The 24,846-nt window shown below is 38.5% G+C and overlaps 1 protein-coding gene across 2 annotated transcripts in view; it reads right to left on the bottom strand.

The window, feature by feature from the left end:
- The window catches only part of LOC138760536 (creatine kinase M-type-like), a 57,225-nt gene that overhangs the window by 3,651 nt on the left and 28,728 nt on the right, over positions 1-24,846 (bottom strand). For both annotated transcript variants that reach the window (XM_069931222.1, XM_069931224.1), the window contains 3 exons: positions 20,089-20,260; positions 10,762-10,885; positions 3,141-3,330 (listed from right to left, as the gene is read on the bottom strand). In XM_069931222.1, coding sequence (XP_069787323.1) covers positions 3,141-3,330; positions 10,762-10,885; positions 20,089-20,260 — 486 coding nt within the window. The remainder of the gene's footprint in view (positions 1-3,140; positions 3,331-10,761; positions 10,886-20,088; positions 20,261-24,846) is intronic.

Genomic DNA, 24,846 nt, shown 5'->3' with positions numbered 1-24,846 from the left:
ATAAAAAGATTTACATCAGAATTCAATGGAGGTTAAGAAAACACATTAGATTAAAATGAAATTGTGGTATAATTCACTACAAACAAAAGTTTGAGAAGTTATTTCAGAGAACTAAACAAAGATGTTATGAATTGGGGAAAAGAGCTCATAAGGTCTTAGCTTGGCAATTACCTTTTACGTTGAATAGATCAACTAGGCAAGGATGTCTTTTGTCACCAGCTCTTTTTGCATTAGTTATTGAACCTTTGGTTCAGATGATTAGGCAAGATCATAGTATAAAAGTGAAATCTGATTAATTTAAAATTAATTTGTTTGCTGATGATGTTTTGATATACGTAACAGAACCTCCGAATTCTTTGAAGCAGTTACATGACAGACTGGAACATTATGGTGAAATATCAGGCTATAAAATTAATTGGGGGTAAAAAAAAAAGTAAGATTATGCCATTAGCGGCAATGGATTATTTTCTTTGTAAACATTTTGTTAAATTTAAATGGTCAGATTAAATTAAGTATTTAGGTGTTAAGGTGGATAGTAATTATAGTCATTGATATGACTTAAATTATTTACTGTTACTTTCTAAATAGGAAGAGTTGATTGCATTAAAATTAACATTTTTTCCTAGGATTCAGAATTTATTTCAATCTATTCCTTGTAAGATTCCCTCAAAAAATTTTAAGGATTTGAACTCCATGGTGAGAAAATGTTTATGGAAGAATAAAATGGCTAGGGTATCTTTACAAAAATTAACTTGGAAATATGAATTAGGAAGTTTACAACTTCTGAATTTTCAAAATTATTATGATGTAGCACAGTTGAAATTTATTAATAGAATGTTTTTGGGAAAGTCATTGGATTATAGATGGAATTCTAAGTTATTGAGTAATTATAATTTACCTATTTTGAAACACTTAATGGAACACTTAATTAGTATAAAATAAATGAAGTTATAGGTACTCAAGGGAAGATTTCAGGCAAAACTCATTTGTATCAAAATAAGCTTTTTCCCTTTAAACTTGATCAACTTTTAAAGTTTGGGGTCAGAAGGTATTAAATTGGTTCAAGATTGTTATGAGGCAGATTATTTTATTTCTTCAAAGAATGAAAGAGAAATATGATACATCTACTCTTTCTTATTATCAAATTAAAGCTTTATTGGATAACTTTATGGTTACCTAGACAATCTAAATTTGGTACTATGACAAAGTTAGTTAACGTTAGGTAATAGGTTGGTAACTTATAAATTTATAAATTAATTATATTTAACTCCTGACATTTGAAACAATATAAATTGAGTGCTTCGGATTTGTGTTTTCGATATAATAAGCAGAAGGGTACATTTTTGCATTCAATTTGGGCATGTGATAAGATTAAAGGTTTTTGGGCTAAATTAAGAGACTGCAGGAAATCTTGAAAATATATTTTTCTCGAGACCCAAAGATTTTTTTAATTGGGGACCTTACTGAAATGGCTTTATTACATAAAGTAGATAAATTTCAAATTGCATTTTTGAGATTGGCTTTAGCTGTAGCAAGGAAATGTATAGCTGTTTCATGCAAAGATCTGATGGAGTTTATCTTACAAATGAGGCATTCAGAAATGAAGTCATGGATTCCAATAGCGAAGATAATTTAAGAGATCAATATTATAGATTTAAAAAGATTTGGAGCCCATACTTGGATTATTTTAATTTGAGAATCTGAAACTGGTTGTGTGTGGCTGGATTTCCACATTGAGTACTAAATAGATGATTGAAGTTGTTCTCCTTATCTCTTTACTTTCTCTTTTTTTAATGGGGAATAGGGCGTAGATTTAGGTTAAGGGGAGGGGTGGGAGGTTAGGTTGTAGATTTTTAATTTTAGATTCTATAGTTTTTTTTTCTATGTAACCATGTAAATTGCTTTTAGATCATTTGTTAATTTTAATTCTGTAATTATTATTACTTTGTTTTCTAATAAATAAAATATTTTTTAAAAAAAGACAATCTAAATTTGAAATTTTACTTACAAAGGGTGGTAAGAAGGGATTTGTATCTGAGATGTATCCTTTATTACAGAATAAAATGCCTAAACTAGATTTGTATAAATCTAGATTGAAATGGGAAAAAGATTTAGGAAAACTTACTCATCAAGATTGGATGAATTTATGTAAGGATAGTATAACTAAAATTATAAATGTCAGGTATTGGTTAATTCATTATAACTTTATTCATCAATTATACTTAACTCTGGAAAAATTAAGATATAATTTCTTCAGATTTATGTTTTAGATGTCAGAAGGAAGTAGGTTCTTTTTTTACATTCTACTTGGTTATGTGAAACAGTGAAACCTTTTTAGAATAGATAAAGGAATTTTTAGAAGTTATATTGAAAGTGAAATTTTCATTAGATCCTTTCGTGTTTTTGTTGGGTAACATTAAGAAGTTGAGTTTAGAATTAAGATTAAATAGATTTCAAATTGCATTTTTGAGATTAGCATTAGCCACAAAATGTTTAGCAATTATTTGGAAAAATGAGACTGATTTGAGAACACAAAGATGGCATATGGAATTGAGTTCTTGTATTCTGTTGGAGAATAACATATAATCTATGTGATCATTTTTTTCATCGTAAAAGTTGGAGCCCTAATTTGGATGATATGGGTTTGAGTTTTTGAACACCCCCCCCCCCCCCCAGTTTCACAGTGGTGGTGTTTCTCTAATCCATGGTAATTGATGAATTTTGTTGTTATGGTTAATCTCCTCTTTTCTTTTCCTTTCTTTCTTGTGGGGGATAGGGTGGGTGGGTTGGGGGACTGGGCGGGGGGAGTCGTAGTGGGTTAGTTTGTATTAAAATATACCATGTATTTTTTCTTTATATATATTTTTGAATATGTGTATCATGTTTTTAATAAATAAAATATAAAAAAATGAGATTGGGGATCTTCCAAGAAATGCATTTCCCTGCTGTTTTTATTTAAGTTAGGGGTTCGTATGCAGTGAGATATAATTATTTTTTTAAAAATGAGATACAGAATGTTAATCACACATACAATTTGCAGTACAAAATATTCCAACTTAGTGCCACTCGCTATTAGTTTTCCTTCAAGTAGTTACTTGGTTAGTAATTTTATATGGATAGTTTAACTTAAAATACAGTACCAGTGATTTTATTTTCTAGACGTAGCCTCTGCAAGATCTCCTCAAACTTGTCATGCTTACTGATGTACTTCAGCCTAATGTAGACACTTGCCCGTAAGCCCGTGCCAAGTTCAGAAGGACATGTCAACACGTAACCTAGATGATCCTTCCAGATGAAAGGGTGCTTTTTCTGGTGGTATATTTCTTCAAGCTAAATAAACAAACATAGTTATTTCTCTAGATTCTAAAAATGTATGATGCAATGATAATAATCAGCAAATAATTACAATATTCAAAAGTCGTTTGGACAGATGTATGGATAGACAAGGTTGAGAGTGATTATGGACCAATTTCAAGTAAATGGGACCAGCCAGGAATGCCAAATTTGTTGGCATGGACAAGTTAGGCCAAAGGGCCTGTTTGTGTTATCTCTGAATTTAAATACAGAAAAAGATGGTTCTTGTGTGAAGATCCCATAACAGCTTCTCCATTGACAAACTATTTTCAAAGTATAATTAATGACAATCGAAATGTTCAACTTTATAAGCATGTTGGTCTCATGTCAAGACTTCTGAGGTTTTTAATTATGATAAAGTTATTTGGCTTGAAACATCGACCATTCTTTTCCTCCCACTGATGCTGCTTGAGTTCTTGCAGCAGATTGTGTTCAGCTTCAGATCATGTTTATCTTTTGATTCCAGCATCTGCAGTCTCCTATGTGGCTTAAAATGTTCTCTTTTGTTGTTTCTTTTTGATCTTATTGGCTTCTAGGGTTCATGGTTTTAGCCATAAGAAGGAAGCGAGCCCAACTGGGAAATTCCAGGTGTTTGCTTGTTTAATTTGATCATAAGAAGTGAAGTCAATGTATTTTCATTTTTCCTCCCTTTCTGATTTCTATTTTAGTTTCCATTTTTTGGTTCTTAAATTTTGCATGCATCTCAGTAGCCTGGATATAAAGCAGCAAAACTTCTCATGACCATGACCATGGTGTAAACAACATCTAATTCAGAGCTTCCCAAACTTAAACTCGTGGAATCCTTTTGGAGAGTACTTGGAAATTTCAGAACCCCAATCGTCATTTGCAGTTTAAAAGATCTGGTACACATACAAGCATGTAAATAAATAAATACATATAAAGCACATACAAGCATAGAAAAAAAAGTAACTCACCAGTAGCAGATTAACTTCCACCCAAGCCCTCGGCTGAGCTTTAGTAAGGCCCCCACTGACCTTGCCCCACCACAGGCCCACGCCACCCCCCTGCCACAGCCCCTCGCTCCCTGCTTAGGAAATGAACGAGTGAGAAGGGGAGGGAGTGAGAGGTGGGGAGGCAGTTTAAATTTTAAAAATATGGCCACCACGCCAAAAGAAATCATGTCTCATTGGTTGAAAATGGCTGATGTCAGGCCTCAAGGCGCCATTTTGTTTTGTTAGCATCAAGTCAGCTGTTTAGAAACATGGGTTAAAGAGTAATTTAAAATAAATATAAACAGTTTTTTTTTTACAAGCTTTAGTAATTAGTACCCATTTCTTCTGTGGAACCCTGTGCCTTTCCATGGACCCCCCCCCCCCCCCACCCCCATTTTGGGAAAAGCTGATCTAATTGACTTTCTCTTCCAGAGTTTGTTTGACAATATCCTAATGTTTCTGCCAAAAGACTAGAAAATTTCTGTGTGAGTTCACATTTTTATTCCTGACAACACATGTGCATGCACACAAAAAAGGTAGAATCATGAGGTGGCCATTTAGACCCTCATCCATACCTCAGCATTTAAAAAGAAAATGACTGATCTTTTACCTTGGTACCACTTCCCTGATCTAATCCTATATCTTCCCGCAATACCTTTTAATGTGTAAACTCCATCAATCTTAATCTTCAATATACTCACAATCAAGACTCCATTCCACTTGTGCATAGAAAAAAATGTAAGATTAAATTTCTTCTCATTTATTGTATGAATGGCATCTTATTTTGAGACTACCACCCTAATCAGGAGAAGCTTTAGAAAGTGACAGACCAACACAGATGTTAATATTGTCATTTTTCGGCTGCTGGGACCTCCGGGATACTGACCTCCGGGATACTCTGTGTGGAGTTTGCATGTTATCCCTGCGAGTGTGATGGTTGTGACTGAATGCTCAGATTTCTTCTTGTATTCCAAAGCTAATTTTCACAACTTACAGACTTTTGCATTCTAAATTAGATTACATTTCTTTCTTCTAATCCTTGCTTAATTTTTCCTTGCAAATGTGTTACATTCACTCAATCATAAGTATATCTTTCAAAGAAGATAGCGTATTCAAATCTACTTTGTAATAAAGGGCCACGTACCAAAAGCCACTGTCTAGAGTCCTTCTGTTACTGGGGATTGAGGGCTGACACCAAAGGGAAGCTCCTCAAACAAAAAGAGGGGGAGTAATGATTAGGTGCCACAGACGTGGTAATGGTGTAAATATAAATGAATGTATCTATGAATAATGATGGAAATTTATGGATGTGTAACTAATGGAGGGAAGAGAAACATTGCACTATTTTCCTTTTGTAAATAATTTATTGTGGATAGTTTTGAGTTTTTTTTTTAAAAGTGCCATTGCTAATTGAGTCAAGTCTGCCATGGGGCAGGTGACCCATCCAGACCAAACCTGCATGGTTCCGGCAGAAAAATCTGACAGCCTCATGCTGCTTAGAGATACCATCTCCAATGTGCAAGTCAGTGGAGTGAATACCTACCTGGTCAGTTTAGACTAGAAGGCTTTCAACTGGATATTGCACACATTCATATGGACATGCTCTCCAAAATGGGTCTTGGGAAGGAAACCTGAAATTGGATTAAAGTGCTCAATGTGGACATCCATAAGCGCAGTCCCAATCAAAGGGTGGGAAATGGATAGCTTCCCCATCAACTCTGGAGTAAGGCAGGGTTGCCCACTCTCCCCAGTTTTATTTGTGTGTCTTATGCTGAATCCATCTGGAAGGATGAGGTTGAAAGAGGAGTGATGTTGCCAGGAAGTGGAGGCACTCAAGTCAAGGCCTCCCTGTACGTGGATGACATCACCATCTTCTATTCGGTCACATGATCAGTCCACACACTGATCAGCATCTGCGGCATTTTGAGTCTGCCTGGGTGCCAGGGTAAACCGGAAGAATATTGAGGCAATGCCCTTCAGTAAGTTGTCTGACTGGCCCAATCATAGCCAGATCTAACTATCTGAAGGTGTTGGGGGATCTGGTTTGGAAGGGCCAAGGCATGCATTAAGAATGAGTCGAATATGATTGCAAAGGTTCACCAGAAATTTGGCCTGTGGGCGTGGAACTCCCTCTTAATAACAGGGAAGAACCTGGTTATCAGGAACAAGGTGCTCGAAGATATGCTGTATGGTGCGCAGGTGTGGCACATTTCCCTCCCCCTCCCCCCCCCCCCCCCCCCGGCTGCCTTGGCAGTCACTGGAGCACTTTTTCAGTTCATGTGGAGGTCCAAGATAGAAAAGGGCCAAAGGATCACCATGTACAAGTTGTCAGACAAGGGGGTGGCAAGGGCATACTTAACATGGACCTCAACCTGATGACCACCTTCATGTGTTGCTGCATCAGTCTGTTTGTGGACCAAAAGTATGAGGGCACAAACTGCCGCTATGTGCTGAGCATTGGCATTGTTGGGGGGGGTGCAGGCACCCCTGAGCACATTTTTCAGAAGTGGCACCTTTTCTCCTTGTCGTTGATGATTGGTTCGTGTCTGTTCAGGGCTGTGTGTGTTCTTGAAAAGTGTCAAAAAACTCAACACCTCACCATTTTTTTTAGCAGCTTTTCAGCGTTAATAACAATAATAAACGATGTAGTTTAACCAGACCCACTGGTAGTATCAGCTCCAGCCACAGGCAAGGCCATCCTCAGGACCCATTGAAGCAGCTTCAGCCTGCCTGATCACACTTGAAAGCATGGAACTAACAACAAATCTTTAGCAAATGAAATCAAAGTAATAATGAGCTTTCTTAAAGTGCATTCCATCATTAAGATTTGATATCAATTCCAGCCCGACATTTCATTGAAGTGCAAAGCCAACCATAACTGAGCTGTTTGATGAAGGACCCCAGCAGAACTTTTTGAAAACATCTTGAAGAGCAGCTGCGAGATGGACACCAGCATTAAATCAGACGGTGTCTCGAGTTCTATTGGAAATGGTCTATGGTATCCAATTGGAGATTGAGGTTCTCAGCACCAATGCTGCTCATCCTGCTGTCCTGTGGAGGCCACTGTGAAGGCAATCAAGGGGCTGCCAGCCCGCAGCATCAAGGACTTGGTTACTATCAAACCCATCAGTGGGGGTGTTAAGTAAAGTGTACCTGCCTCAGAAAAAACACCCCGAAAATAAGGTATATGCAGTCAAACCAAATACTGGAATCGCTGAAATACAATAGGTGAAGATTTACTGTAATCAAGATTAGAGCCACGTTATGCCTTTTGGTGTTGCTGAAGATCAAACTGCACTGGGTAGGTCACGTCTCCAGAATGGAGGACCATCGCCTTCCCAAGATCGTGTTATATGGCGAGCTCTCCACTGGCCACCGAGACAGAGGTGCACCAAAGAAGAGGTACAAGGACTGCCTAAAGAAATCTCTTGGTGCCTGCCACATTGACCACCGCCAGTGGGCTGATCTCGCCTCAAACCACGCATCTTGGCGCCTCACAGTTCGGCGGGCAGCAACCTCCTTTGAAGAAGACCGCAGAGCCCACCTCACTGACAAAAGACAAAGGAGGAAAAGCCCAACACCCAACTAACCAATTTTCCCTTGCAGCCGCTGCAACCGTGTCTGCCTGTCCCGCATCGGACTTGTCAGCCACAAACGAGCCTGCAGCTGACGTGGACTTTACCCCTCCATAAATCTTCGTCTGCGAAGCCAAGCCAAAGAGAGAAAGAAGAGAAGACAGAGAGAAAGATACATACGGCTGCTTTTCATTGACTACAGATCAGTCTTCAACTGGATCCGTGTCTTTCTCATTGGAAGATCACAGTTTGAATTGGAAACATCTCCTCCTCACTGATCATCAATGTGGGCGCACCTCCAAGGATGTGTGCTTAGCCCAGTCCTTTACTTATTCTACTCTCACGACTGTGTGGCCAGGCACAATTCCAATGCCATCTGCAAGTTTGCCGATGATGCCACAGTTGTCGGCAGAATCACAAACGGCAATGAGGAAGTGTACAGGAATAAAGTCTATTTTTCATTAAAAAGCATTTGACAGAGGAGACAATGTCCTGATATGGAAGATTAGGGTGAATGTTGCGGGCAGGGAATATAACTCTTAAAGGGTCGAAGTCAGGACATTTCTGATCAGAAAGGGTGGTGATGAAGAGCACATCAAGCCTCGATATCAATAATATGCAGAGTCGATTTTTTTTTAATTTAAAAAAAAACGGGTGTACAAGGGTGTATTTCCTAGTGGTTTCATGTGGTTCTGGGTTTTCTTGAATCTTTGTTATGATCCTCATGCAGTCATGGTCATTTCCCTTACCCTGGTCCCTCCAAATATACTGATGAGGATTTGGAAAGTCCTCTATTGACCGGAAATAACTATAAGGTGCTTTTTTTGTGTTCCCTTCATTGTATTTCTGGGGAATTTCACCTGATGCTTAGATAAGTTACTAATATAATTAAATTGGGATTAATATATCAAATGTATATTACTAAAAAAAAATTACCTTCCTAACTGTTTGGTGCATCTGTACATTAATCTGCAAACCTTTATATACAAGGATGCACAGGTCCCTGTGAACACTAGCACCTTTCAATCTCTCACTATTTAAATACATTTTTTTCCCTTTCCTTTATCAAAGTGAATAACATCACATTTTCCATGTTATGTCATTGTCCATTAAGTAACTGGTTCACATCCCTAAAGACCCTTTGCATCCTCCTCACTACCTAGCTTTGCATCATCAGTAAATCTAGGTACATTTAACGTGGCCCCGTCATCTTTTCGTCCTATTAATTTAACCAACACTTTTTTTTCAGTGATATAATTTTTTTCAGCTCCTTGCTCATTCTGGATGTGTTCTCAATAATTTCCCAGAGATTCACTGTATATTCTTCCAAAAAGGCAAACAAAATATTCATTTGATTTATTTTCCATTATGCATGCATCAGTCAATAAAGGACCCACTTTAACTTGTGCTAAATATTTGTTCTTAAATGTGTCAATAGCAGCTTTCCCTTTCCTTATCAATTTCTCAGTTCTCATTTGCTGACTTCTAAATATGTTCCAATGCTCAGTCTTGCTGCTCGTTTTGGAAATATTACATCTGTTACATTACAAAGATCCATAATTAGGATGCTCTTTATCGACTACAGTTAGGTGTTCAACACCTTCATTTCCTCAAAATTGATCAGCAAACTCTAAAACCAGTGACCTAATACCTAAGAGTAATTGGATCCTGGGTTTCCTCACCTCCAAACCCCAATCAGTGAGGATTGATAAGAACATCACAATCTCCATCAGTACCAGAATACTTGTCTACATGGACCCCTACTCCATGTGCTTTAAATCTACGACTGTATGGCTCAGTATGACAGCAACACCAAATACAAATTCGCTCACAATACCATGGTGGTGAGTTGTATAAAAAGGGGTAATGAGTCAGCATAGAGGAAAGAGATGGAAAACTTGATAAAATGATGCACTGACAACAACCTCACACTCAATGTCGCCAAAACCAAGGAGCTGATTGTTAACTTCAGGAAGGGAAAACTAGAGGTGTACGATCCAGTGATAATTGATGGAACTGAGGTGGAGAGGATGAACAAATTTAAATTCCTGGGAGTCACTAACTTGGAAGAACTTCCCCCTGGACCCAACATACGAATGCCAACGTGAATAAAGTAGATCAATGCCTCTACTTCCTCAGGAATTTTCAGAGGTTTGGTAGGACATTGAAAACTTTGGCAAACTTCCACAGACGTGTAGTGGAAAGTGTGCTGACCGGCTGTATCACGGCTTGGGATGGAAGCAACAAGTTCTCTGAGTGGAAAGCTTTGCCGATGGCGATGGGCGCAGCCCAGTACGTCACAGACAAAGCCCTCCCTGCCATTAACAAAATCTACAAAGAATGCTGCCATTGGAGAGCAGCAGCAATCATCAAGGATCCACAGCACCCAGAACATGCTCTGTTCTCGTTGCTGCCATCAGGAAAGAGGTATAGGTGCCACATGACGTACCACCAGCAGGTTCGGGAACACCATCAGACTCCTAAACAACAAACTCTATCGGGAAAGGTTTTAAGAACCTCTTACTTTGCATATTATTTATGACTGAATAATTGTTATTTGGTATTGCATATTGTTTCCATTTCTTTCTTTGTTTACATTTCTCTCTTATATATGTTTCTTTTCTTGAATACAGTTTTTTTTTTGCAATACCAATAAGTAGAAATTCTGCCTGCCCTGCAGGAAAAAGAATCTCAGAGTTGTATGCGATACCATGTATGTAAATAATATGTAAATAAATCTAAACATTGGGTAGCTAGAGTTTGACAATTTGTAGGCATTAAAAAGAATTTGTTGTAAGCTATGTATTAATTATTTAAAATTGATAAAAAACATAATGGATAATACTTCAGTTAAATGTGTGAATGAAAGTATGACTTACCTTTTTAAGACCCAAACAATACTGTGTGAAAGCTTGTTTCAGATTTCCTCCCTGTTGCATAGAAGTAAAACGAAGATGGTCTTCTTTATTGACCCAGACAATCAAATTCTTCCTATCAGTGTGCCTACAAAATATAAATTTATCATTTGTGCCTTGAGAGTTAAATGGGATTCAATGAACAATGCAAGGTGGCTATTTAGGGTCAGTGCATTGCTGGATGTGAATATTTCAAACAACCATCCAAGTGCCATTCCTAGCTTTCTGTGCAAAATATCAAGAAATTAGTACACTTAGAAGGCTCAGTCTCTTCTCATTTCTACTCGTGCAAGATCTTTGTTTTGTCTACCTTGAAAATGTTTTATTACATCAACAGAGCGTCATTACCAATACAACATCATTACATAGAAATTGCTCTTTATTGGATGGATAAGATGTGAGTTGTTAGAACAGACTGAGAAACCACAAAAACCAACAACTCATTACTTTGCAATAAACCCATTGTTAATCTGATACATCGAATTACCGGTCGTGATTTATTAGATCATGCTTCTCTTTATCAGGATCCAAGTTATCACACAATGACATCAATTTATTATTCTCAGTTTTAAAATACCATTTCTAATGACACCAACAAAATAAATAACAGGGTCATGTAGTCATACAGCGCCGAGCAATTTTTGTTGATGGTGAATCTGTTTGCCTTACGGATTACAAAATTTTGGCAAAAGTGTTAGCCAATAGACTAGGGGAATATCTACCTAAATTGATAAATTCAGACTAGGTGGGGTTCGTTTATAAAAAAAAAAGATGCTCTAGATAATTTGAGTCGACTATTTTATGTAATGCATTTGGTTAAGTCTAAAGAAAATCCATTGTATTGTGAGATGCAGAAAAGTCATTTGATTGACTAGAGAGGCCATTCTTATTCAAAGTACTAAAAACATTTGGAATGGGCTGAACATTTATTGATTGGATTAAAAACTCTTTATCATAAACCACAAGCCAAAATTATAACCCATGGCCAAATGTCGGCAATTAGTAACTATTAACTTTGAGTAGATCCAGTAGACAGGGTTCCCACAGTGTCCAAGCATCTTTGTCTTGCCGATTGAACCATTAGCAGAAATGATAAGGAGAGATCCAAATATAAAGGAATTCGGAGTTGACAAGGATGAGCATAAAATCAATTTATTTTCAGATGATGTGCTACTATACTTATCAGACCTGGTTGAGTCTTTGGCCAAACTACAGACCACACTGGAAAAATATGGGAGAGTCTCAGATTACAAAATAAATTTGGAAAAAAGTGAAATTATCCCATTGACAAATTTTGACTATGAAAGATATCAAAAAGGAAGCCGGTTTAACTGGAAAATTAATGGAATTAAATATTTTGGAATAATGGTGGATAATAACTTACAAAATCTGTACAACCCTAACTATCTCCCACTGCTTGAAAAGATAGAGGAGGATTTACAAAGATGGAAAGACCTGCCTGTTAACTGATAGAGTTAACTGTGTGAAAATGAAAGTGATGCCAAGGCTGCAACACCTCTTTCCATCGTTGCCAATTTATTTGCCTAAGAATTTTTTAAAAGATACTAAATGGTCATTTAAGACAATTGTTTTGGAATAATAACATGCCTAGGGTCGCCATGGAGAAACTGATGTGGGAATATAAATTGGGAGGATTAGGATATTATTTAGCAGACCAGATGAAGTTCCTCTTGTCCTTTTTCAAAGAAGAGAACTCTCCCTCATAGATCCAAATGGGGCTACATACAATGAGCAGGTGCAGTGAAGGATTTCATTTATAAATGAAATGTCAAATTTAAAAATAAACAGTTAACCCCATTCTAAAACATATGATTAAAATCTGGCATTAAATTAATCAGAGTATTGGAAAAAACTGGGAATATCACCAAAAGCACTGTTGTGCCAGAATGGACTATTGTCCATGAACTTGGGCAATAGAATTTTAAATATTTGGCATGAGAAAGGAATTAAACATATTGAAGATTGCTTTAAAGAAAGGCTTCTCATGTTCTTTGAACAACTAAAACAGAAATACAATCCGTCAAATGAAAGCTTCCACTGCTTTCTTCAGTGGAGGTCCTTCTTGCGAGAGATGGGGTCCCACAATGACCCTGCCTTCAAGTGATGAAGTGGAGGGGATGCTCCAACTGTGAAATATGCCTAAATTCACAACTAGAATTTATTCTGCTCTCCAAGGTGGAAGTGTTAAGCCAGGCCTACAAGGGTCGAGGGAGAGGTGGGAGTTGGATGTAGGTGTTACAATACCAGAGGAATGCTGGTCTGACTGGTGTTTGGACAGTATTATATCAATGATTAATGTGAGTTATGGACTGCTCCAATGTTATTTTCTACATCAATCAAAGTACTAGAAAAATTTGGAATGAGCTGAATATTTATTGATTGGATTAAAAACTTTATTATAAACCACAAACCAAAATTATAACCCATGGCCAAATGTCAACATTTGACACACATGAGGCTGATAAACATGATGAGAGCCCATGAAATTACAGGAAGGATACTCACATGACTGGAGCATTGACTGGATGGGAGGAAACAGAGAGTAGGAATAAAGGGATCCTTTTCTGGTTGGCTACCAGTTATCAGTGATGAAATATCTGACATGTGCTTTAGGTATAGCATCAAAATTGGAACCTTCCTACATTCTACATGGTCATGTGTGAAGCTAAGACCATTCTGGCATGATATCGCTAAAACACTAACAAGAGTAACAGGAGTGACCTTCACATACAATCCATAGCTTTACCTCTGGGCAACTTTATGGATATTAGCAATAAATTGACTAAATTTCAAATCTGTTTTGTTAAGGTAGCCCTGGCTTTGGCCAAGAAATATTTAGCAATCACTTGGAAGTAGTATTGCTCAATAGGCCAGGGAGATGCATCGTTGTATACCCATGGAGAAAATTGCTTATAATTTAAAAAATAAATATGACACTTTCATTAAGATATGGCAACCATATTTAAATTACATAAGGGTCTAATTGTAAACTTCAATATATGTGATATCCCAGAAAAAGAATTTTGAAAATAAAACTAGTTCTCATGGTGCGTAAAGTTATATTCTTATATTTGTGGGTGGGGGGGGGGGGGTAGGGAAAAGGGAAATTTTTTTGTTAACATTTAATGTATAATGTATAAAAGTTTAAAGGCTGTATGAATATATTGATAGAAAAAATGGAAAAATAAAGGTTTTTTAAAAATCTTAGAGAAGACACCTAAGAAGGTGATTACCTAGAATGCAAGTCTCTGCAGCGGATAGTAAAGACTGCTGATGGGATAATTTGGGTCTCTCACCCTGCCATGATAGACATTTATAACGGCTGCTGTTTGTGGAAAGCCATAAACATCATGAACGACTCCACACACTCTCCTGCAACGTGTTCTCCCTCCTGCCGTCTGGGAAGAGGTATCAAAGCATTCAAGCCCTCATGACCAGATTATGAAATAATCTTTTCCCCTAAGTTGTGAGGCTTCTTAACTCTGGGGATGCAATGCTAGCATATGTAACATGATATTTACAAGTGATATGTTATTTATAAAAAAGTTTCTGATGCAATTTAGCCATGTAAATAACCAGCTCCATGGTCAGGAGAAATGCCATCTCATTTTCACTGTACACTGCAATGGTTATGGTATGAATGACAAAAAAACGTGACTTGAGTTGACTTGGAAAAGATGAAATATGAAAGGAGGTTGGCAAGTAACATCAGAGAGGATACCAACATTTTTTTTTTAATATATAAAGAGTAACCAAAGGAGACATTGGACCAATGGAAAATGATGCTGGAGAAATTGTAATATGAAACAAGGAGATGGGTTCTGAAGGAGGCAACTGTAGAGATTGTGGAGACATTGGTAATAATCTTCCAGGATCAATGGAGCCTGGCATGGCACTGGAGGATCACAACTGTCACCATTTGTTTAAAAAGGGAGCAAGGCAGCAGAAAGGAAATTATAGACCTATTAACTTAGTATCAGTGGTTGGGAAGCTGTTGGAGTCCATTGTCAAGGATGAGCTTACAGAATACCTGGAGATGCATGAAAAGGTAGGCCCAAGTCAGCACGGTTTTCTTAAAGGAAAATCATGCTTAACAAATCTATTGAAATTTTTTGAAGAGCTCACAAGTAGGAAAGACATGGGTGCTACAGTGCATGTTATGTATTTGGACTTCAAAAGGCCTTTGACAAGGTGTCACACATAAGGCTGATACATGATGAGAGCCCATAAAATTACAGGAAGGATACTCACATGACTGGAGCATTGACTGGATGGGAAGAAACAGAGGGTAGGAATAAAGGGATCCTATTCTGATTGGCTACCAGTTACCAGTGATGTTCCACAGGGTTTGGTGTTGGGGCCGCTTCTCTTTACATTGTATATAATTGATATGCATTGTGGAATAGATGGCTTTGTGTCTGAATTTGCAGATTATACCGAAATAGGTGGTACGGGAAGTGATGCTGAGGGTACTGAAAGGCTGCTGAGAGATTTGGATAGATGAGGAGAATGGGCCGAGAGGTGGCAGATGAAAGATAATGTTGGAAAGTGTACAGTCTTGCACTTTGGTGGAAGAAATAGATGGGCCGACTATTATTAGATGGGGAGAAAATTCAAAATTCTGAAGTACAAAGTGACTTGGGAGTCCTCACGCAGGATACTCTAAAAGTTGACATCCAGGTTGAATCGGTGGTGAAAAAGGCAATTGTAAAATTGGCATTCATTTCTCGGGGGATAGCATTACAAGAATAGGGATGTAATGTTGAGACTCTACAAAGTTGAGACCTCACTTGGAGTACAGTGTACAGTTTTGGGCACTGTATTTGAGAAAAGATGTGCTGGTGTTGGAGAGGGTTCAGAGAAGATTTACCAGAATGATTCGAGGAATGAAAGGATTAGTATACGAGGAACAATTTTCAGCTGTTGGACTGTGTACGTTGAAGTACAGAAGGATGAGGGGAGACCTCTGAGGCATTTTGAATGCTGAAAGGCCTGGACAGAGTAGATGTGACAAGTAAGGCATCAATTTAAAACTGAAATGAAGAAAAGCTTCTTCAGTCAGAGTGTCATGAGTCTGTGGAACATTGCCAAAGGTGGCTGTGGAAGCTAGGTCATTGGGTGTATTTAAGGCAAATATTTGATTAGTCAGTGATTCAAGGGTTATGGGGTAAAGGCTGGGGACTGGGGCTGAGTGGATAGATGGATCAGCTTGTGCTTAGAATGGCGGAGCAGACTCGATGGACCAGTAGGCCTACTTCTGCTCCTATATCTTGATGACTTTTTGGACACCATTTGGACACTACAGATGGTTGCGCATGCCATTTGGCATCTCCACTGCTTCTGAGGAGTATCAACGGAGATAGATTGAGGTAGTCCAAGACTTGCCAGGTGTTGAGGATCTCTTGGTGTACGGATGTGGAGGTACAATGGATGTAGCTATTGCCAATCATGACAGAACCTCAATGGACTGCTAGAGAGAGCATGTCGGATTAATCTGAAGCTGAATAAGAACAAGATGCAGCTCAGTAAGATTGAAGTGAAGTACAAAGGTCATGTACTTACTGATGAAGCTCTTTGTCTAGATCCTGAGAAGGACCAAGCTGTACTAGAGATGGAATGACCGTCAGATATCAAGGCCATTCAGCACTTCATCGGCTTTGTGAACTCTTTTGCGAAGTTCTTGCCTAATTTGTCACCAGAGTGTGAACCACTGAGAAAGCTGATGAAGAAGAATGTGAAATGGTTTGGGGGCACAGAACAAGAGTCAGCCTACAACCACATCAAGTACCTGGTCACTACAGCACCAGTGCTGAACTACTATGATGGAAATGATGAAGTGACACTGCAGTGTGATGTCAGTGAAACAGGCTTCGGAGCAACTCTTATGGAACACAGTTACATTTAACTCAATGGCATTAACAGACACAGAGAGAAATGCCCAGATAGAAAAGGAATGTCTGGCAATCGCTTTTGCATGTGAACACTTCAACCAGTACTTGTTTGGCAAAGAGATCACTGTGGAAACAGATCACAAACTGCTGCAAACCATCTTCATAAAACCTCTCCTAGCAGCACCCAAACGCCTGCAAAGGATGATGCTAAAGTATCAGTTCAACCTGGATGTGAAGTACAAACAAGGAAAGCTCATGTACATAGCAGATGTGTTATTGACATCAGCTCTTCCACTGAAGAAAGCAGAAGATGGCACAGATTATGAGATCTTCACCATGAGTCAGCATAGCAAAACAGTGAGAGAAATCGAGGAAAGAAATCCAGCTTCGATGCTCAAGCTGACTGGCAAGAAACCAGCAAATGAAAGAAATGACTGAAAGAGATTAAACACTGCAAGTACTCAAAGTTGTGGTGATGAGAGGTTGGCCAGAAACAGTCAACCAGACACCAGTCACCATATGCAAGTATTGGGTGTACATGGATGAGGTTACAACCCATGATGGCATACTCTTCAAAGGTATGAAAGTCATAGTCCCTAAGCGGATGGGAAGAGAGATGGTGCAACGTCCCCATCTCTTATGGGGTGCCGCAGGGATCAGTGTTAGGCCCACAACTGTTCATCATTTACATTGATGACTTGGAGGAGGGGACAAAATGTGGTGTAGCCAAGTTTGCGGATGACACCAAATTGAGTGGAAGAGCAAATTGTAATGAGGATGTGGAGAGTCTGCAGAGGGATATAGTTAAGCTGGATGAGTGGGCAAAGGTCTGGCAGATGGAGTACAATGTTAGTAAGTGTGAGGTTATCCACTTTGGCAAGAAAATTAAAAGAGCTGAATATTATTTAAAGGGTGAAAAACTACAGCATAATGTTGTGCAGAGGGACTTGGGAGTGCTTGTGCATGAATCGCAAAAAGTTAGGTTGCAGGTGCAGCAGGTTATTAAGAAGGCAAATGGAATGTTGGTCTTCATCGCTAGAGGAATTGAATTCAGGAGTAGGGAGGTAATGTTGCAACTGTATAAGGTACTGGTGAGACCACACCTGGAGTACTGTGTCCAGTTCTGGTCTCCATATTTGAGGAAAGATATACTGGCTTTGGAGATGGTCCAGAGGAGGTTTACTAGGTTGATCCCTGGGATGAAGGGGTTGACTTATGATGAAAGATTAAATCATCTAGGATTGTACTCGCTCGAGTTCAGAAGAATGAGAGGAGATCTTATAGAAACATATAGGATTATGAAGGGTATGGATAGGATAAATGTAGGAAGGTTTTTTGAGCTGGCCGGGGAAACTAAAATGAGAGGACACAGTCTCAAGATTCGGGTGAGTAGATTTAGGACAGAGATGAGGAAAAATAGTTTTTCCCAGAGAGTAGTGAATGTTTGGAATTCTCTAACCAGGGAAGTGGTTGAGGCTGCCTCATTAAACATATTTAAAATTCGGTTAGATAAATTTTTACATGATAGAGGAATTAGGGGATATGGGGAGAAGTCATATGGAGTTAGGTCATAAATTAGATCAGCCATGATCGTATTGAATGGCGGAGCAGGCTCGATGGGCCATTTTTGGCCTACTCCTGTTCCTACTCCCTATGTTCCTATGTTCCATGAAAGCCACCAAGGAGTTGAGTCAAGTCTGAGGAAGGCTAGAGATGTCATATTGTGGCCCAACATAAGTCATGAGATAAGAGATAACATCAGTGGAGTGCTTGCAATGAGTTTCAAGCCCGGAAGCAAAGGAACCCCTCCAGATTCATGCAATCCCAGACAGACGATGGATGAAAGTAGGAACAAACCTATTCATCACAGTTGATTACTACTCAGAATTCTGGGAAGTAGATTAGATGGAGTTGACTACAAGTGCAGACAAGATTATGTGTCTCAAGTCACATATCAGCCATGATGGTATCCCAGATGAATTAGTGAGTGATAACAGACCACAATTCACCGGTGATGAGTTCCAGTGCTTCATGGATGAGTGGAAAATATAACACACATCATCCCCTCATCATCTACAATCCAACGACAAGGCAGAGTCAGCTGTGAAGATTGAACACATTTCCTCTTGATTGCTTTGGGAGTCAGGAACAGATGTGCACATGGCAATCCTCAAATGGAGAAATACTCCAACAGAAGGAATGCGCAGCTGTTGCAATGCAGAGATGAATGTCAAGCCAAACATGGACTACATTACCAACAGCAAAACTCCTGAAGCCAAAAGTTGTGAAGGGAGTGCAGAGGAAGAAGGGAGAGAAAAATAGAAAGAAAAAATCTCAGTACGACAGGTCAACAAAGCAACTACGAGAACTGAAAGTGGGAGAAGCTGTCAGAGTGCAGGTCTTCAAAGGTCATGGTAAAGGACATCCTACACGGCAGCTTGGGGTGTGTTTGAAAAAAAGTGTCACCTCGGTTGTCTTTGGTAAAAGTCAACAGGCAACTGTAACGCTGAAATCAAAAGCACATCAGATCAACACATGAAGCAGCCCCAAAGGACCTAGACAGAACAGATAGTTGATGGAGATGTGCCTACACTGGCAACTCCAGCAACATCAGCAACTCCAGCATCAGTGTCGACAACTGCTGCCACACAGAGTCAATACTCACGTTGTCGTCGCAACTCAACATGTGATCAGAAACCACATCAGCATCACCAACATGTTCAACAGCAACAACCACCACAGGGTGGAGCAAGGGACCAGCGAGCACCAGCACCACCACGACCACTTCCAACATGCACGAGAACTATTAAACCACCAGTGTGATACAAGGATTTTGTAAAATACTGAGAATTGACATTTTTCAACAGAAAAATTACTGTAACAATAATAACAACTAAACAGTGAAATTATTAGTTTCTTATGGACTCTGAAGATTCAAAGACTTGAAAAAAAGTAATGATAATATTAATGATGTATAATTGGAAAAGATGCAAGTCAATTAGCAAATTGCTTTTGGTTTCAAATAAAATGTTGGGATTAGGCTCACCATACACTGTAATGAGATGCACGAGATGTCAATCTGATGTGCTTTCAATATGATAATAAAGGCTTGTCATGATTACACTGCACGAAACACAATTAATCATAGGTATAATGAATTGTTCTGCTTGCTGGACTTCGATGTGCTACTGCAACTTAGAGCATCCTTTTAAAATTGATGGGTAAGTTCACTTATAATTGGTATTTGATGACAATGTGTCAGAGAAATTTGATAAATGACTCGATAAGAGGGGGCACAGCCCATATGCCATCAAAGTTTGTAATCCCAGTTGATTGAAGTGCTATTTGGCAAATTAATTGGATTTAAAAACGCATTTACCAGACACCCCGTGCATCTGGCCAGTCTCTGGCCATTCCAGAGGAGAGCATCTTTGATGTAATAAGATTATCAGTAAGGATTCCAGCATTGGTCAGATCACAATATTCTTCCTTACTCAAGTTCTTCAGTAAGTGATAAGTGCCCTTAAATTCATCATCCATTGCTTGGAAGGCTATGATGGAAACAGACATAATGGTAATGAGTTTATTGTCATACACACTGTACAATGTACATATGCCTACATTTTTTACTTGCTGCAGGCAAACAGCTGATATAAAGAAAAATAATAACAGTAAACTAACTGAATTAAATTAAAATAGACAATAAATACATAAGATAATTATTGGCGTAATCCTACTGCAAAAAAATGACTTGCCATGACAGTCCATGATTAGTGCACCAAGGGGAGGGTCAGGAATCTGATAACTATTGGAAAGAAGCAGTTAAAGGTGCTGGTTTTCAACCTTCTGTACCTTCTCCCTGAATGTGAAGAGGTTGTGACCAGGGTCATAGGGGTCCCTTATGATGTTGACTGCCTTCTTGAGACAGCAGTTTGCATAGATGCCTGCAATGGAATTGGTGGAGGCGGTGGTGGGGGGGGGGTTCAGAGCCTATGATGCACTCAGCTACCTTCCACAGCCTGCTGCATTCCTGGGCACTTGTATTGAAAACGAGCCTGTGATGTAGCCACTCAATATACTTTCTACGGTGCACTTGTAGAAGTTTGAGAGTGTATCTGGCAACATGCCACATCTCCTCAGTACTTACTAAGGAGTTTGTATCGAGAGGCGCTGATTTGCCATCTTCACGGTGCTCCAGGAAATGTTTCCCAGAAACTTGAAGGTTCTGACTCTGCATCCCCTTCCCATTAATGCAGAAGGCTGCATGGTCCCTCAGCCACCCCTCCTTTCCTGTCATAGTCAGGGTAGCAATTACTGGAGAATAGGTTTATGCTTTTATATTCCATTCAGTAATCAACCCTTCTTTTTTGTAATATAATGAATTATTTAGAGAACATTAAAAATTGGTCAAATGATGGCAGTTAGAAAAAAAATATTAAGTCACGGGAAGATATAATCTGGTCAGTTGGTCAGATAAAGGGCAGTTCATAAACAAGGAAATTAATGCATTTGGGGAAGTGCGAGGGGAGAGGTATACAGAAACAAAGAGACAGTATACATCCATAGATCTTGAGAAGCAGCAAGCAGGACAATAAAGTGATTAAAGAAAACACATACAAACCTTTTTTTAAAATCTGCCATGGCATAGAATTAAACAGCAAGAAGGTTATGCAAGAACTGTATATAACTTTAGCATGTGTCCTGTTTAGGTAACCACAAAATAGGGAAAATATCATTACGCTTGAAAAGGCACAGAGGGATTAATGATGTATTGACAGACCTGGCATATTGTTGCAATGAGAAAAGGGTAGATTCGCTCAGGATATGACACTAACCCTAACCCTAATGCAGACGCTGGAATCAGAAGCAAAATACAATCTACAGGAGAAACTCTACTGGTCAGGCAGTAACTGTGGGAGGAAAAAAAGCTTGACGACATTTCAGATCAAGACAAGCTTGGGTTAATGTTTGAAGAAGAGTCCGAGACAAGACTTGCAGTGTGCAAGATTAAGGAGGGGCTACATGGAGTAAATCGGTAGGATTCGTTTTCCTGACCAGGGTTTAAATTAAGGAACAAAGATTTAAATTAATTTTTAGAAGGATTAAGACTTTTTTTGTATTCAGTACAAGGCAAGTCTGGAATCTACTATGTTCGAATGCTGTTTATTGACTTCAGCTTGGCATTCAATACAATCATACCACAGTACCTGATAAGGAAGGTTATTTTTAAATATTTTATTTAAAAAAATTTCATCCATGCAATTATATACTTTACATAAGCAAAATTTGATTAAATTTAAAATTACAATGATTACATGATGGCTTAACCCCCAACCCTTACCTTCATGTCCCTCACCCTTACCTTCATGTCCCTCCCCCTTACACCTCTTCCCACTAAAAAAAACCCCATATAATTATATATTTATATGAAAAAATGTCAAGGAAAAAGAAGAAACAGATAATATTATTCTGGATTGCACAAAAGATCAGCTCACACATTGGGATCTTACAGTATTTATATAGCCATTTTAGAGAAGAGATTAAGAGGCCGGAAGTACATTTTTACATATTTATCCCTAAACTTTGCATATATGGGCTCCAAATTTGTAAAAACAAATAGAGTATTTATTTCTTAAATTATATGTGATTTTCTCCAAAGGTACACAACTCTAAATTTCTGAGTCTCGTCTTTCCAAATGTGCATCTGATTTTCAGGTCACTGCAATACACTTCCTTGCCACCACTAATGCTATTTTAATAAATTTCACTTCATTAAAATGATTATTTTATTTTAATTTGTTCCTAAAGCTTTCCTAAATTCACCCAGAATGTTCTAACTTTAGAACATGACAAAGTAGGAGGAGTCACGTGATGGAGTAGTGGCCGGACGGTGAACTCCAGCCCTCTCCAGAAAAGTCGGGAAAAACAAGAGAAAACACAAAGGCACAGAAATAAAAGTTACAGAAAAGTGAGTATAAAGGTGGAAAGAAGATGGCGACAAAAAAAGAAAAATCGAAAGCAACGGTAAGAAGAGAGGAAGAGAAGACAAAGGAGGAAAAAGGTGAAGGCCTTACCTGTCCGAAGAGGCCCGCTGCGGAGAGAGAAACCCGCTCCCTCAGGTCGGTAAATAATGGACTACAAAAATGGCTCGCAGAGCCGAGTAAAAGTGCGCAACCGCGCATGCGCGAAGTATCGCGCATGCGCGATGCGAATGAAAAAAAACACACCGACGGGAGGGGGGACCAGCTGGGGAGTCGATCTCCACAGCCGGCAACGACAGCTGCAGAACACCTGCAGCAGAAGAGACCACAGAAGACAATAGAAACAAGAAAGAAGAGGAGGAAAGGGCAACAAAGAAACAACAGATGGTCAACCCAGAGGAAGAAGAAGAAGAAGAGTATGGTGAAATAGAAGAAGAAAAGAAAGGCAAGGTAAAGGATATACTTGCTCTTATTAAAGGATACATGGAGTCATTTAAAGAATGGCAAACACAGGAATTTAAGGATTTAAGAAAAAGAATAAACAACACAGAAGAGAAAATAAATAAAATGGAGATGACCTTAACAGAAATGGGAAAAAAAATGGACAAGATGGAAGAGCGGGCAGTAGCAGCAGAAATGGAGGTAGAAGACTTAAAAAAGAAATTGGAGAAATCTAATAAAAAAACTAAAGAGACACAAGAACTACTAGCTCAAAAAATAGATACAATGGAAAACCATAACAGAAGAAATAACATAAAGATAGTGGGCCTTAAGGAAGATGAAGAAGGCAAGAATATGAGGGAGTTTATAAAAGAGTGGATCCCTAAGACCCTAGGATGTCCAGAACTACAGCAAGAATTGGAAATAGAAAGGGCACATAGAGTATTGGCCTCTAAACCACAACCACAACAAAAACCAAGATCTATTGTAAAATTCCTAAGATATACTACAAGAGAAAAGGTACTGGAGAAGACAATGGAAAAAGTAAGAGAGGGCAACAAACCACTGGAGTATAAAGGGCAAAAAAATCTTCATTTATCCAGATATAAGTTTTGAACTCCTAAAGAAGAGAAAAGAGTTCAATACAGCAAAGGCGATTTTATGGAAGAAAGGGTATAAATTTATACTAAAGCATCCAGCGGTATTGAAAATATTTATTCCAGGACAACAAAACAGACTATTCTCGGATCCAGAAGAAGCACGAAAATTTGCAGAACAATTACAAAATTAGACTGAGGGAGGAAGACGGGTAATGAGAGTTAAAATGATCACGATTGATATGTATGTGGGTAAAGACAAAAATAGACTGAGGGATGAAGACGGGTAATGAGAGTAAAAATGATCACGATTGATATGTATGCGGGTAAAGAGGTATAAGAGTGAATAGAGACAATGAGCATACATGAATGTATCTGTACTTAGAGGAAAATATAGATAGTATAGACAAGAATTAATAAGGGAAGGTAATGGAATAGAGAGAATAAGGAGGGAATTAAAAGAGTGACCTTTGTGACATATGAAAAGTGAAATCTTTTCTGGGGGAGGCGGGGTGGGGGGAAATAGCGGTCACTGCAAAATCAGTTGACGCTTGCGAGTGGATTCGCAAATCCAAATGGAGAGGGGAGATGTGGTTGTCCGACAAGGGATAAAGGACAACTCAGGAGGTGAAGGGGAGATTGGGGATAAATAAGATAGAAATAGGAGAATAAGGAAAATGTTGGATGTTGTAGGAATGTTGTCTTATAAAGAGTTGAAAATAAGAAAACAGAAATGGAAAAGGAGGAAAGGTAATGATGGAAAAACGGAAAGAGAAGATAAACAAAATATAAAAGGGCTACGCTGAACTATATGTCTTTAAATATTAATGGAATACATAACCAAATTAAAAGGAAGAAACTACCAAATTTAAATGAATAAATGTATTCCATTAGAAAAAATAACATATTGGTTAAGAAATAATATTGAAATATTCGAACAAGTATAGGAGCCTTACATTAAATACAATAGCGAAAACCTACCGGGGACAAACATTACCTAAGTTGATGGAAGGAGAAGGAAAGAAAAGAATGGACTCAGTAGAATTTCTGGTGTAATTTTGTTGAATGACAACATTGTCTGACTGGCTTAATGCAACCTAGATTGTATACCTAAAATGG

The sequence above is a fragment of the Narcine bancroftii genome, chromosome 4, assembly GCF_036971445.1.
Source record: "Narcine bancroftii isolate sNarBan1 chromosome 4, sNarBan1.hap1, whole genome shotgun sequence".
Taxonomy (NCBI): domain Eukaryota; kingdom Metazoa; phylum Chordata; class Chondrichthyes; order Torpediniformes; family Narcinidae; genus Narcine; species Narcine bancroftii.
Note: the sequence above shows the minus strand (reverse complement) of the source record. Positions and strands in the feature narration are given on the sequence as shown.